At 40.4% G+C, this 15,764-nt stretch overlaps 1 protein-coding gene across 8 annotated transcripts in view; it reads right to left on the bottom strand.

Annotated features, from left to right (window-relative positions):
- The window catches only part of EML6 (EMAP like 6), a 91,816-nt gene that overhangs the window by 30,458 nt on the left and 45,594 nt on the right, over window positions 1-15,764 (bottom strand). For 3 of the 8 annotated variants that reach the window (XM_064709682.1, XM_064709685.1, XM_064709687.1), the window contains exons 9-17: window positions 13,668-13,951; window positions 12,419-12,631; window positions 11,628-11,795; window positions 10,599-10,708; window positions 8,684-8,802; window positions 7,444-7,630; window positions 6,730-6,835; window positions 3,901-3,994; window positions 1,140-1,240 (exon numbers count right to left, since the gene is read on the bottom strand). In XM_064709682.1, the coding sequence (XP_064565752.1) occupies window positions 1,140-1,240; window positions 3,901-3,994; window positions 6,730-6,835; window positions 7,444-7,630; window positions 8,684-8,802; window positions 10,599-10,708; window positions 11,628-11,795; window positions 12,419-12,631; window positions 13,668-13,951 (1,382 nt within the window). The remainder of the gene's footprint in view (window positions 1-1,139; window positions 1,241-3,900; window positions 3,995-6,729; window positions 6,836-7,443; window positions 7,631-8,683; window positions 8,803-10,598; window positions 10,709-11,627; window positions 11,796-12,418; window positions 12,632-13,667; window positions 13,952-15,764) is intronic. The other 5 variants (XM_064709686.1, XM_064709688.1, XM_064709689.1 and 2 more) reach the window with 3 other exon arrangements.

The following is a 15,764-nucleotide window of genomic DNA, read 5'->3' as shown; positions in this document are numbered from 1 at the left end:
GCTCAGACTCTGTCCAAGACACAAGCTTTTGTTATCATTGTTTCTTTTTCTATTCTTAGCTGGCCTTCTGATGAAATCCTTTCTTCTATTCTTTTAGTATACCTTTAATATAATATATATCATAAAATAATAAATCAGCCTTCTGAAACAGAGTCAGATCCTGGTCTCTTCCCTCACCCTCTGATCCCTGAGAACACGGCCACAGCCTGGCAGGATGGATTTTGCCCACAGCAGCTTCTGCCACGCTGCTTCTCTGCAGAGGTGACCCCAAGCAGAAGATTGGTTCAGCCGTCCCCTGGCACCCTGAGCTTTTGGCAGCAGGTTGCAGAATAAATGGCAGGGTCTGTTCCTCCAAATCACCACAGCCTTGCTTTGGGTCAGAAAGCAGAAGCAGCCATGAGGCCACAAAACAATGCTTAGACAAAAATACACATAAATTACAAAATATCATTTGTACAGGGGGCCTTGTGTCAAGGCAATGTGGGCTTGACATCTGACACCACAGTAACTCCCCACTCCATTGAGCAAATCTGAATTAAAAATCACCATTTTTATTGGAAAGAAACTGTTCTTGGAGCAAGATGCTGCTTAATGCACATTCCCACCATGGAATTTGGCAAACAGAAATGCAAATCTACGTGATCACTGCAAAAATAACCTCAAGACTGAAAAAAAGCAGAAAAAAAATTATTTATCTGAGAGCACCTGAACCACTTGAATGCTTAAACTACGGTATGAAGTGTAGGAAGCTCTTGAAATGACCTAATTTTGAGTTGTTCTGAGTACTTGTGTCAGGTGTACACATCTAAAAAGTCATGAAGAGCAAAAAATCCAGTCCTGAATAAAAAATATCCTCAATTGGAACCTGATTTTCTGGGAGCCAAGGATGCTTGCTTAGGAGAATGTCTTAATATTATGATTAGAATCTAAACACAATTAACTGGAAATTCTTTCCAAGGAGGAAGGAATATTATGACATTTGCTGACTCAGAGGTGGGTTTTAACCCCTTTAATATTTTGGTAACTGGAAAAGTGCTTAACCAATAAAACAAATCTTTAAACTGGGAATATGATGTTCCTGTATTAAAAATATTCACAAATTCCCATGTTAATCAAATATAAAATATTCAATACAGTACCTGTTTGCTGCCAGAATTTGATGTGCTTCATCCCAACTGTGACCAGTCTGTCCACATGATGTGGATTACACTTCACCACAAATATTTTATCTTTATGGCCCCTGCAATAGAAGCAGACATTTTAAAAGCTTGGCAAGAGATGACTTAAGATTTCAAACTAATTAAATCATTGATATAAATCATTTCCCCATCTAGCAAAAAGTAGAGAGCCATATTTCTAATCTGCAAGGGTTTAGTTCTGGGATTTTGCCTCATGGAGCTGGCAGGAGAATTTGAGCACACACCATGTGGGGACTACAGAAATGTGGGGAATAAAAATCCTCTCCCACTGAATTTCAGTTCATTTAAGTCATAACAAAGGAGCAGGCAATAAAGGTCAAGGCAATTAAGAGAAGACAGAAAGGTCAAGGTAAGTATTTAAGTGCATGAGAACTCAATAAATATTAAAAGATACTCTGACAGGAAAACTGAGGAAATGTTTAATCTGTGGGCTTCAAGACGGAAAATAAAATCACGAATTATAAAATTGTAGCACTTCATTCAGCAGCACATTCACCTCCAGATTTAGTTCTTGGGTAACTAAAGTTATGCTCATTGATGTATTTATGGGAATTTTCAAGCTTGGGTCTTATCAAAGGAAAAATTATTCCCAGGTGTAAAGCATTAATTGAATCCATGTCAGCATTTTATGAACCCCCCCAAAGCAGGAAGCACGAGCTTTTCACTATAATCTGCAGGTTTGTGCAAGGATTAAGTCACTTTTTCCTGACAGGCTCAGCAGATGTAGGAAATCACATGGTTCTGAAACCTCTCTGAGGGTCAGTATTCCATTTTAGTGGGAATGTCTGGATGCAAACCAGTCCTGGCCACCTTTGACACCTGCAGCACATCAACCTGCAGTGCTGAGGTGTTTGGTTCCAACTTACTCAACAAGGATTTGAATGGAATTAGACAGGAATTAGGAGAGCCAGGACAGGGAAACAAGCTGCATAATTTAGCTCTGAAACAATTAAAGCAAATAAATAATAACGTTCTTAATGTTGCAACAAAAAAAAAACAAAACCAAAAACCTGAGAAGTCATGCTGAAATAAATCAGCCTAGAAAGATCAAGCAAAAAGAACATTCACAAAAGCAAATCTAACTGCAGAATAAGCATAATGAGTGTCTGTATATGGTGAAGGGACACCCATTTTCCAGGTTTATATGGGTCCATATGATTGTAAGGAGATGCTCTTTCATTCTTGTGTGCAAAGGCCACAGGAGGGCTTTTGTGTCTCTCTCTGTCCTCCTGAGCTCACCAGAACAGGGAAGTTGCATTTAGGCACTGCTAGAATTTAAACAATGGTTTAAACTGCAAGGTTTTAGAAGATACATTCATTTTTCTGCTCTCTGTGAGGACCCTGCATATTTTGAAGATAACAGATGAGCAATAATAGATGCACTGGGTACCTGCAGCATTACATGGTGAAAAGAACCCAAGTGCTCCATGATTTATCTGTCCTGGGAGCAGCAGCACCAGGGAGTGACACAGCTTATCATTATCTTGTTTTTAAAAGCTTAAAGGTCAGCGTGGGAATACAGAAAGTATTTCTTTGCTTGCAAGTCAAGCACAATCTGTCTGGGGACAGCAGAACTGGGATTGCAAAGCCCAGGAAAATGTCACGTTTTACAGCACAGCCAGGGCTGTTGCTAAGCAAAGCCTGCAGCACAGATTTTAGACAGGATTTAAACCCTCACTGCCTAATAAACTGGATGTCTGAGATGAAATTGTGCAGCTAACAGACTGTGGTACACACACATGGAGTAAAACACTGATTTCTTCAGTAATGGTACACTACTAACAGAGACTGCTGCCACCAGAAAATCTCATTTCTTCTGCAACATGTCACCATACAGTAATTAAAGTAAATTACCTTTCACAGGCACTTTTTTGCAGCCATACTAACAATTTCTACTGAGCAGTGCTACACTACGTGGTTGCAGAGAGCACATGGAACTCTCTCCTTGCCTTTCTGGTACACACATCCACCCTCACAGGAATTCTGCTCAGTCCTGGTGACCAGGGCACACTTGCTTTGTCCAAGGCTGAGACAGAAAGCAGGTTCTCAGGCAGTTTGATTCTCCTACACTGAATAACTATTGTTGCAATGCAACAGTTGAGTACAAAACAGCAAACATGCCACTTTAATCCAATTCTCTTCCAGCACTGCTCCCTTCAGGAAAGCACAAAGGACTCTTCACTGTCAGGTTAGCAGCTGAGCTTTCCATTGGCAATTGGAAGAGGAAATAACTCAAAAAAAGCTGGCTCAGAAGGAAGGCTGGATCAGCAGTGATTGAAATACATATATACAGAATAGAAAGAACTTTTTTTTCTTTTTAGAAAGTGATCTGGTGATTGATGGAACCCAGCACATCATGGAACACATAAAGGAAATGACACCTTTGGTGACTTCTGCCCTAAGCCAGGACACAAAATTGAAAGAAAATATTAAACTTCACCTGAAAAGCCTGAAACAAACCACAGTGCCAATGTGGCTCTCCCAACAGAAAGGATAAGAACTCCTGACAGAAACAGTTCACACATTTTCCAAACACTGGGCTGTGCATCCCCAGGTTTTTAATCTGGGTATGTTGCTCTGAAACACCATCCTGCTTTCAGAGGGGAGCTCTGCTTTATTTCTTTGTTCATAGGAAAAATGTGAATGATGCTATTCAGAAAAAAACTAATCACAGGGGATTTTAACCCATGGGTATCCTTACCTGGTTGTTGCCAGCTTTTCTCCCTTTTTCCAGTCCCAGAACACAATGGCATGGTTATCATCCAGCCCCACAGATGCCAAACATTTCCCATCAGCTGCACAGAAGCAATACTGAGTGTTAAAGGTGCTGAGGCTTTAGCTGAAAATGTAACAGGCAATGAACCAACAATCACATTGCAAACTGAATTTCTAATGGGGTATTATAAATGAAGCGAAAAAAACCCCAAACTAATAGTTTGAGAAATTGGAGTTCAGATCTTTTCCCTAAGGCAGACACAAAGCATTCCTATGTGTAAGTACAAGGAAAACAGGGAAGATCAAACAAGGCAATGAAATTCAATTCATAAAGCTCAAGCACTCTAAATTCATGTTCCATTTTATTTGAAATATTTCTGATAGATGCTTCTTTTCTTTGCTTGAAATGGTGCAGAGATTTACCAGTGTATGAAATGTTCATAGGCAGGGTGATGAAACTATAAATATGATATAAAATTTTAAGGCTAAAAATAACTGCTGGCTATCTTCACTTTCACTGCAGGAAAGACACAGCAGGACTGATAATGAGAGCAAAGAAAGCCAGAAGAGAAAATCATCCATAATTCAACAGTACCCAGGCACTCTTGCCACATGTATAAAATAATGATAAACACAACCATCTCTAACAAAGTTTTAGAGACAAACTTCTGTGCTGACATTCTACAAAGTTTATAAAACTAAGCCATGGTTATATCCCCTTATGATAAGATAATTTACAGGGCGCAGGAGGAGCTGATCACCTGCCTGGCTTTTTTAACTGCAGAAAAGTCACAGCTGGAGGGAGCAGAGCTGAACAAAAATACTGATCTGGAAATGGGCTTCTCACAGAAATGAATGGTGTGAAGGACTCAGCTTGGGCATATTTGACTTCAAGGAGAAAAAGAGTAATTGATATAAATTACTCCATCAGAACTGCTGCAGAGTTCACAGGGCTGAGTAAGTTCTTACAGGCTTTAATGACTGAGTCCTACTAGAAGCAAGTCAAGAAGGAGAAGGGGAATTTAAGAATCAGTAGGAAAGAAACAGGACCAAGTGGAAGAAGCAGAACAAGGTAGGAAGAAATGAAGTGAAAATACAGGACAAGAAACCAAAACTGAGTTTATTTTAAAAATCCCCAAAAAACACAACAATTTAATCTTTATGCACTTGAAACAGGAGGTTTATGCACTAATATGGACTGTAGCCTCCAAACAATATCCCAAGGTATAAATGTTAAATTAGCCACCAGAGGGCACAGCCAAACGTTGCAGGAATGAAACGATCCTCAGACTCCCAGTGTCCTGAGAAGGGCTGTACAAGCAGCACCCAGCTTTCAGAAATGGGCAGCAGCTGATGGTTTAGAGAGAGAACTGGGGGAAGGAAACTCAGCTGCTGCAGCAACTACAGCCAGAAAAGGCTGGGAGCTCCAGGTTTCTATCTTTAAGCTCCAAACAGTGGGATCTGAACCTGATTGTGAAAGCTCTGTTATTAAGACAATGCAAATCCCCTGCACAGGGCAGTGCAGCCCCTGATCCTGCAGGGAGCTGCACATTTGCCCAGCTCTGTCCTTGCCCATGCCAAGAATCCCAACTAAAGCCAGTCAGGAATGCAGGGTGTGCATGATTCTCAGGATCAGGTCCTAAAGCAACACTGTAATGTTGAATGGTTGCTACTTTTTAAAAGACATTCAGTATTTTTTTACAGATTTATGCCCACAGAATACTTGGCCAGTTTATTCTTTACAGGCACATGGGTTCCAAGATCCAGAATATTCCCACTTGGACAGGAATTTACTTGGTGTTAAAAATTCAAACCAAAGAATTTTCAAATACAGGAATGTTTGTTCAATTAAGGATCTTATCAAGAAGTTTTTTGACATCTATGCACATTATCTAATACCAGTTAAATAATTCTCATCCATTTTTCTTCCTTCTGGCACTTTATCTCCTTTCAGAGTGAGCTTATATACCACAGTGGGTCAGCAATTTCACATCTGAATTTCAGCTCTTGGATGAACACCAGGGTTCCTCTCCTGATAATGGAATATGACTGAGTTCCACAGATTTATCTTTGTGGAAGTCAAACTTCTTTTGTATAGTCTTGTCTTACAAATGTGATCTACATCCTAATGAATTCTTACCACATTTCTGGAGAGCAGAATATGAAATAAGCCATGTTTAATTGAAAAAAAAAATCAGATCAAGCAGAGGATAGTTCAGATAAAGTAATCTCTTAATTTTTTTCATAGAGAAGGGAGAATGAATTTTCAAGCCCTTTTATGAAGATACAGAAGTATTTAAGTCCCCACCATATGGATGATATTCTTCAGTGCTGCACACAGGAATTATCCCTTAAAATCTGAGACAGCTCAGGGCAGCCAGCTTGGAAAGACAAGTGGGAGAGACAGCAGACAACTGTTTGTCATATTTACTTCTTCTGTAAACTCAGTGAAAAATGTGGCAATTGTTAGCAAATGCAAAGAGTTGGATGAGCCCAGAGGTGACATTTCCAACTCATTCATATGCTTTGAGTCACCATCCTGCCTGCTTGAAAATTCTCACAGCACCACGTAGAGAGTGACCAGAATTCCAAGTGCACACTGGGTATTATCTATGAGACACCACCCAAATCAAACATTGACCAAGTGACCAAAGGCCCATGACTGATTTCACTACACACACTGCTTTTATCCCAAGTCAGCAAACTTCCATGTAAAATTGGTACTGGCTGCAATTTTACACCTCTTTGAATTAACACTGCATCACAAGGATTGCTTTTAAATTCATCATTTAGATAAACACAGGCTGTGGCTCACCTGAAAAATCCAGTGCACACACTCCTCTCTGGTGCTGGCCTTTGAGCAGTGACAAACATTTCAGGGTCTGGGTGTCCCAAACATGGATAGCAGCATCTCTTCCAACCTAGACCAGAGGGTTAATTGGGCTCTCTGCCCACAGAAGTTCAAAGCACACCAATAACAGTAATTAGCATTATCATATCTTTAAAACCCTACAGAGGGTTGTCATTTGCCCTATTTTAACTTTTCAAGATTTATTTTTTCATTTAGAGAAATATCAGTGGATGGTCTCTAAAATTATCACTATTCATAGTATCATTTATCCTGATGTTTTGAATATGTATACACTGAATACATCATAGTACCAGATATCAGGAAAGTGCCCATCAGCTTTTATCTAAGCAAGGCTGTTGAAAGCTCCTACAGTACAAAAATACTGCAACTGAGTCATGGAAGTCCAAAACCTTCTAGGAAGAAGATAAAATACAGCTCCTGTGTTTTACATGAGAGATTAAAAGTAAATATAAGACTTTTGAAGGCCATAGCACAAGACTGGCAATGTTTATGTAGGAATGGTTTCATAATCACCTCCAACAGTTTCAGCAGGAAAATAGGAAACAACATTCAGTTTGCCCGGATTTAGGAGGAAACAATACATGTGAGGAAAAAAGAGAATGGCATTTTTTCTAATTCTATACAAAAACATGATTGCAGTCACTTTGAACTCCCCACCTGCCCAGTAGCCACATAGTCCTTGATGGGGTGGATGCTGAGGCTGAGGATGTCGTCGTCGTGGCCGAGGTAGAGGCGCTGCGAGTGCTGCTGCCGGTTGTACACGACGGCCACAGCGGCGATGTGATAAACCACCTCCCCTGCCTGGGTGTAGAACAGGTTGTTCCTGCAGTCATAGCCCCTGTACCTGCAGCAAACACCAAAAACCAAACACCTGGCTGCAGGGGTTGTGATAAACCACCTCCCCTGGGTTGTTCCTGCAGTCACAGCCCCTGTACCTGCAGCAAACACCAAATAAACACCTGGCTGCAGGAGATGTGATAAACCACCTCCCCTCCTGCAGTCATAGCCCCTGTACCTGCAGCACACACCAAACACCTGGCTGCAGGGGTTGTGATAAACCACCTCCCTGCCTGGGTGTAGAACTGGTTGTTCCTGCAGTCACAACCCCTGTACCTGCAGCACACACCAAACACCTGGCTGCAGGGGTTGTGATAAACCACCTCCCCTGGGTTGTTCCTGCAGTCATAGCCCCTGTACCTGCAGCAGACAAACACCAAACACCTCATAGCTGCCCCACAGCTCCAAATCCTTTGTGTGTTAAAGGAAAGGAGTCCTGAGGGGACAGGTGGAGTTCAGAAGAATCACAGAGACTGCTCCCATGAAGAGCAGGAATTTAGGGGGTTACTTTGCACTCAATTCCTAAATCAGCACTGATTTCACAAAAAGGCTCCATCTTTTACATAGAATTGTGTCCAGGTAAGCTTCATGAGGAACTGGATTGGAGCAGAAATCGATCAGGCATTTGAATAAATCCCAGCTATTACAGAGACTCCAGGAAACACCAGGTGTAGTGAGCAACAAGTATAAAATGTAATTTCATAAAACTCAACAGTGATTTATTATTTATCAGTGTTACATGCTTCCCCTGTTCTTTAACAAAGAGAATCATGGGATGGTCTGTGCTGGAAGGGACCTTATGGATCACCCAGCTCCACGTCCTGCCATAGGCAGAGACATCTCCCACTGCACCAGGCTGCTCAGAGCTCCACCCATCCTAAAACAAAACTGAAAACAGAAAATCTATACCTGATATTCTAATAATTACCACAGGAACAATGACAAATTAATTGTGGGTAAGCACCACAAAATGCTTTGCTTATGCTCTGATATGAGTTGTTAGAGCACCCCAGCAATGTTAATCAATCAGAAATAACAAATATTATTTTTGTTACTGTACCCATGGATAAACTGCAGCTTCAAGCTGTCCTCGGGTGCTCTCTCTCTCTTAAGGAAGGGCACAGAATGGTTTTTCTCTTTACTTTGCTGTTTCAGCTGAGGTAGGTCTTCTTTGTAAACCTAAAGAAGAATTGCTAAAGTTAACTGCACGTCTCTGCTTTTCTGAATATTTGTGTGTGTGAGTGAAAGTGACTTTAATAATGAAATTTAATATATGCTAATGTGATGTAGAGTGGTTACAATGCAGAGGCAGGCACTATTGTCCCCAGCCTTCAGATGATAATAAATGTTTCCTGAACAATGAATTCTCCTGGCCTGAATGGCCCAGAACAGCAATCTGGAGCAGCAGCAGCAGAGTGGAGTCTTTCCAGAAGGTTCCAGTGTCACTTAGTGAAAAGCAATGTAAATGGTGACTGGGAGTCTCCAGGTGTTTTTTGATTTCATCTGTGCTGCAGTGCCCAAGCTCAAAGCTGAGCATGAACTGCTTCTGTCTCAGGATTATGGTGAAATGCACAGGAACCAAAACCACTTCAGTGATCTGCCAACACGACCACAACCCCAAAGTACAATTACAGATCTATAAATACACAAAATACTTTCCATTTAAACACTTCAAAAATGCCAAAACTCTGTGGAGATACTAAAGGTGTTTGAAGCATCCTTAAACAAAATCCATCTCAATGCAGAAATGTAGCTTTAGCAGCTTTAGTGTTTGTTTTCTGTGCCCACATTTCTTGGACAAATGGACAATGAAATTGCCACTCCCACAGAAATCTACCTGACTTCCAAGAAGCAACACTGGATTTTTGGAAGAAAAGAGAAAAAACAAACAAACCCAGTGAAACAAAATAGGGGGCATCATGTTCTGATGCATCTCAAAATGTAGAATCCTCTCTGCTGCTTCAGCCATAATATTAAAAAGAAAAAAAAACCCAAACCAAACCCCAATTCTCAAAATAAGATTAATGTTTTTATTTCCCTGTGCTTTTGTCAATTATTTCCTTTAACAAAATGCCAAATGCAGCTTCTGCTTGGGGCTGTCTCCCATTTCCCATGAGAGATGCTATTTTAAAGATGCTCCTGGTTTTCCATGCATTAACCTGCCTGGAATATTGCTCTTGACCTGCCTGCAATGATATTGTCACTTGTAGTTTTTAAACCCAGATGTCCTTTTTGACACACAGACAGTGTGGAGGAGGATGATGGCTGATTTGAATACAGATGGAAAAGCAGGAGGAGAGGAGAATGACCAGCACTCCAGTGAAACTGGGAGTGAATGGAAGGAAAAGGAGAGAATTTGGCAAAATCCCTTTCATTTGTCATTCATGATTGATCCCTGTAATAAACAGGTGAAAGAGGCTGTTGGCAGAAGGATCTATGCAATTTATTGTAGTCTAGAAAGTGAGGTGAAAAGATAAAGGATGCCCTTGCTTCAAGCCTGGAATATTAGAGGTGAGCATCCCATATCCCAGAAAGTGGCCCCACACCAGCCATTAAACCCCTTAAATCAACATGAACCAATTTATTCTGTGATTTTCCCCCTTAATACAAGATCCCAGGAATTTCTGAGGAATTTCTGACCTTTCCCCATTGCAGCTGAGAGCTCACTGGACAAGGGGACCACAGCTCCTGGAACCAGGTTCACTTGTAAACAGAGTCCAAATCAGAGTGGTTTGGCTTGGGAGGGACCTTAAAGATCACCTTCAAACCCCCAAAACATTTCTATATTCTTTTCTCCAAACCCTTTCAAATTCTCATCTCCAGCTCAAGGGTTTATGTAGATTGGTTGCATAATCAGCTGAATTCCATCAAAAGAACTGAGAGCAGTCCATGAGTCAGCAGCAAACTTCCTCTCTGTGCTGAGCAGGGATGGGAACCTGCCAGGTAATTGGCCCTGGGAGTTATTTCACACTCACCTGGCGATCATAGTTGATTTGAGCTTCCTGCTCAATGTCAGAATCCAGCTCTGGCACGTCAGATAAATCTGAATCTGATTCCTCACTGTAGGAATCAACACCACCCTCTGCTTAAAAAAAAAAAAAAAAATTAAAAATCTATATATTGAACACATAAAATCACAGGAAAATAGTATGTGACATTTTTATATAATTGAGATTATGGGCAAAGCAGTATTCAAGAAATCTGGAAGCTCAAGCAGCTTGTAAAAGTCACGGGGGCTGACTGAATGTGTCAGCCTTCATTTCTGTCTCTCCTGTTTCCCTGCCCGGGGCAGGAAGGTGGCAGAAAGAAGCAAAATCACTGAGCAGCTACTGGTACAGTTCCAGCATCAGAGAATTCTGCTTTCAAAACAGGGTCTGGAGAGAAGACACACAGAAATGACAAATAAAAGCTTTCACTGATCATTCTTTGTGCTTAAAATATTTGCTGTAATTTAGATAATTTACCAAATTGTGCATGTACAGAGTGAAATTTTGCCCTTCTGCTGCAGGGAATCCCAATTTTAGCAACCACCATGACACAGTTCATATGGCTTTGGTAGGATATTATAAAGATCATGACTATAACAAGAAGAATATCTGAGGTACAGCTACTGCATAAATATGAGAAATTTATTGTGAGATACGTGAGATTGCATTGAAAACTAAAATTAAACAATTAAATGTGTAGTGTGACTTATGAATTCAAGTTAGATGGTTAAGGTTGGAAATTTAATTATCCAGTCCCTCTAAATGTCTCGTTTCACACACTTTGAGGAATGCTGTTTATGTATTCCCAAACACAAATATTGCAGACTGCAGCAGCTTTTAATGTGGCCCAAACCCAGGCTTGTCTTTGACAGCTTCAATGTCCCAAACATGCTGAGTATATGCAATTCCAAAGAATTATGATTTTTTTTCCCTGCTAAATCAATAAGAGCTCTCCCAGCAGTGCAGCATCCTGTGCTGATTTAATTTAACAAATACTTGAACAGAGATGATGTTTACCTTGTGGAGAGGCTTCCAGGATGCCATTGGTGATCCCTTCTGGCACAAACCTCCACTGAAAAACGGAGTGATCAGCACCTCCTGTGCTCAAAACCCACTGGAAATCGTGGGACCAGCGCACATTGGTGACGTGGGCTGAGTGGCCAACGTATTTCCTGAATTTAGCTCCTGGAAACAACAGGAGAACTGCTGCTATGTGAGGGAAAAATTAACCTTCTACTAATGAAGTTAGGTTCCTAATAGAAACATCTACTTGTGAAAGCTGAAAACCAAAAAATAATCAAATGCCTCATTTGATATGGTGACACAAAAGTAATTATGATATAAAAATAATGAACAATATCTTCAGTTGTCAGAAAAGTACTTCAATCTTGGCAGGAAGCACCAGACACACACAAGGTTTAATTTTCACCTTTCTGGCCGTGAGTGCCAGTGCAAACTCAACACATGCATTACATTTTTTCTAAAACACAAATTTTGAAAATATACTGAGATGTGATATCAAATTAAACACTGAAGCTCACAGAAAGGCAAAAGGTTGTTTGATTTGGATTGCTGGCTTTATGCCTGGCACAGTGCAAATCCTGAGGAAGCAGCCACACATTCCCAACACTTCTGAAAACAACTACAGAGAGGGTTCAAGTCTGCTCTCTGTATCCATTGATACTCACAGGAATTGTGCACTCACTAATTGGAATTTTACACCAGAATGAAAAGCCAACATTAGAAAACACATTGATACAGCATTGAGGTGAATCTTGCATTTTCAGCCATACACAATTCCACCTTACCTTTCTTTAGGCACGGAAATCTGAATAATTTCACCAGGCCAAAGTCATCACCAGTCACCAGCACGGAGCTGTTGTAGTTCCCATCCACAGAGTTGACATCTGTGATGTTTGTGTATTTTGGCCAAATTCCACTCACTTCAGCTCCTATCACACAGGTCCATGAAGCCCAGTGAATCCCTTTGATCTCATCTTTGCTCGTTAGATGTTTCCCAGCTGAAAATGTGCAGGTGAATAACCAATTTCATCATTTGCTTTTTAGAAACACTGTTTCTTTTCATCTTATTTATCTGTGTGTTCTAGCTGTAATTAATTTTTAACCTCAATTAAGGAGAGTCACAATCTTCCTTTAAATTACTATAATCTCTCATTTGTGATGTGTGAGGACAGCACACATCTGAGGAGTTCTAATGCAGCTGCATTAGAAATAATTAGAATACTAATGAGAATTAGTATGCTAATTAGGATTGGCATGATAAAACCATAAGGAAGTGGAAAAACTTCATAATTCCAAATCTACCAAAGAAATGCCTTCAGTAGAAAGTACTGTGAATAGCAAGAGTTCCTAGAATGCTTTCAAGTGCTAGAAGGTTAATAATGCACAATTCTAAATCATGCTCATGTGCTAGCAGGAGTTTTCATCCACACTGAGTCCCTGAAATGTTGAGTATTTGGTCAGTCAGCCATTCTATACTGGTACTTTTTACTTACAGGGGCTGTTTTAGAGTTGATTGAAGGTTGCCAAACTAGCTCAAAAGAGCCCAAAATTTTATTTCTAAAGTTCTCTTCTGCAAAAGTTTCCTCTAAATATTAGAAAGCATTCTCAAATAAGAGTGAGAATAAGTCAATTAGTTATCAGTGTTGTTTCTACCAACAAGCTTTTACATTGAGAACCTCAGCAATTCAAGCTGACTCAAACAATTCTCCTATTTTTAGTTATAATCTTAAAAACATTCTGATCACTAACAGGAATCATTCATCAAGGAAGGACAATAGGGACAGAGGGGCTTTGGTAGTTACCTAAGAGTGAGTCAAGCTGTAAATGTTGCTATGAAAAAAAATGCAATTTACACAGCAGAGACAGCCTCTCCTTAAAGTTGAGGATATTGAAAAAATGAGCAGTGGGTATATCTCTGTGTTCCAGCCAGGAAACTCCACTTTCACCTGTAATATTTGTATCATATTTGTGGCGTTCTCTTCAAACCAAAACCAAAATTTAATCATTCATAACACAAGCCCTTTGTAAACTTACAGGGCATCTTGTAGAAGAGCCTCTCTCCAGCACCATCGTTGGTCTGCAGGAACTTGCTGTCCACAGACCAGTCAATGTGGGTGATGAAACTGGAGGATTTGCTGCATTCCCCAATTTTTTTGTATCTCTGGGCCACGGCGTAGATGTCCACGGGCCCATCGTTGGAGCCCACGGCCAGGTAGGAGCCATCGGGGGAAAACTTCATCTCATGGATCACCTCCTTGCGGTCCTTGATGTGAACCACCTCGGTCATGTCCCTGCAGGGCCACAGGGCACAGTCACAGCTGCACACCAGCAACGTGCAAGGCACAGGTAAGACACATGCACTGAATAATTTGTACAATAGAAATTAGATTTCGCTTGAAATATCCTTTTTTTTGGTGGATAATTTCCTATTGCTTCCATTGATTCTATGCATTTTTTAAGCAGCAGACAGAAACCACTCTGCCTGTCCACCATGTTCTCTTCACCTGCTCTAATGAAGTACTTCAGTACTTCACTGAGATACATTCTGTAAGTTTATCTTTTAAATCCTGACACACAGCACTGTTAGAAGCAGTGTCCTGAAAGGAGAAGCATCGATTCTAAACTTTTTTTAAGCAACAGACAGAAACCACTCTGCCTGTCCACAACGTTCTTCATTCTCTGCACCTGCTCTAATGAAATTCTGCTAGCAGCGTCCAAGCCAAATTTATTGAGATACATTTGGGAAGTCTATCTTTTGAATCCTGACATACAGCACTGTTAAAAGCAGGGTCCTGAAAGGAGAAGCATCGATTTTAAGCATTTTTTAAGCAGCAGATAGAAATCACTCTGCCTGCCCACAATCATTCTCTTCACCTGCTCTAATGAAGTACTACTAGCAGCATCTAAGCCAAGTTTACTGAGATATATTTTTTAAGTTTATTTTTTAAATCCTGACACACAGCACCTTTAAAAGCAGGGTCCTGAAAGGAGAAGCATTCCTAACTCAAGACAGAGATTTCTAGGAGGCAGACAAATAAACAAGGACAAGATTACTGGGAGACTGGGATGCTACTGCTAGCAGCATCCAACCCAAGTTAATTGAGATACATTTGGGAAGTCTATCTTTTGAATCCTGACACAAGGCACTGTTAAAAGCAGGGTCCTGAAAGGAAAAGCATTGATTTTAAGCATTTTTTAAGCAGCAGATAGAAATCACTCTGCCTGCCCACAATCATTCTCTTCACCTGCTCTAGTGAAGTGCTGCTAGTGCTTCAGTACTTTACTGAGATACATTTTGTAAGTATATCTTTTAAATCCTGCCATACAGCACTGTTAAAAGGAGAAGCATTGATTCTAAGCATTTTTTAAGCAGCAGATAGAAACCACTCTGCCTGTCCACAATGATTCTCTTCACCTGCTCTAATGAAGTACTGGAAGCAGCATCCAACCCAAGTTTATTGAGATACATTTTGTAACTTTATCTTTTAAATCCTGACACACAGCACAGTTAAAAGCAAGGTCCTGGAAGGAGAGGCATTCCTAACCCAACACAGAGATTTCTAGGAGGCATCAGACAAATTAACAAGGATAAGATTACTGGGAGACAAAGATGATTAACTTCTTTAGAAAAATAGTCACTGGGAAGGCTTTTAAATTAATATGAACAGCTCATTTAAGTTTTGTTAAAGCAGAGCATTATAGGGGTTTTGCCAGGCTTTTCCCTCCTATCAGTTTGGAGTTCCAAGTATTTTAAGTATATGTTTGGCAAACATAAGGAGAACAGTCAGGAGGGGGTAAACTCTTCCAGGTATCAATTAAACAGCTTTTCTGTTTTGAAATCACAGTGGAGGTTTGGCCACTTCACTCTATGGCCCATTTAAGGCTTTACCTGCTTTTGTGGGCCCTCCATAACAGCATTTCAGACAGAAAATGCTCAAGATGCAGCTATGTAGAGAAAAGCTTTCCACTTACACAAAAAATAGAATTCAGGTCTATCTTGAAAATACATGTTACACGTATTTTCATGTTACAAATGTCTTTTGATCACCAATTATTTTGCCCGGTATGTGTATGTCAGAAAACAAATCATCAGTGAAGATGATCGCTCTCCAAACTATGTTTTCTCTTTTA

Source organism: Zonotrichia leucophrys, chromosome 3 (assembly GCF_028769735.1).
Source record: "Zonotrichia leucophrys gambelii isolate GWCS_2022_RI chromosome 3, RI_Zleu_2.0, whole genome shotgun sequence".
In the NCBI taxonomy this organism is placed as follows: Eukaryota; Metazoa; Chordata; class Aves; order Passeriformes; family Passerellidae; genus Zonotrichia; species Zonotrichia leucophrys.
This window is presented reverse-complemented; position numbering and strand designations above follow the sequence as displayed.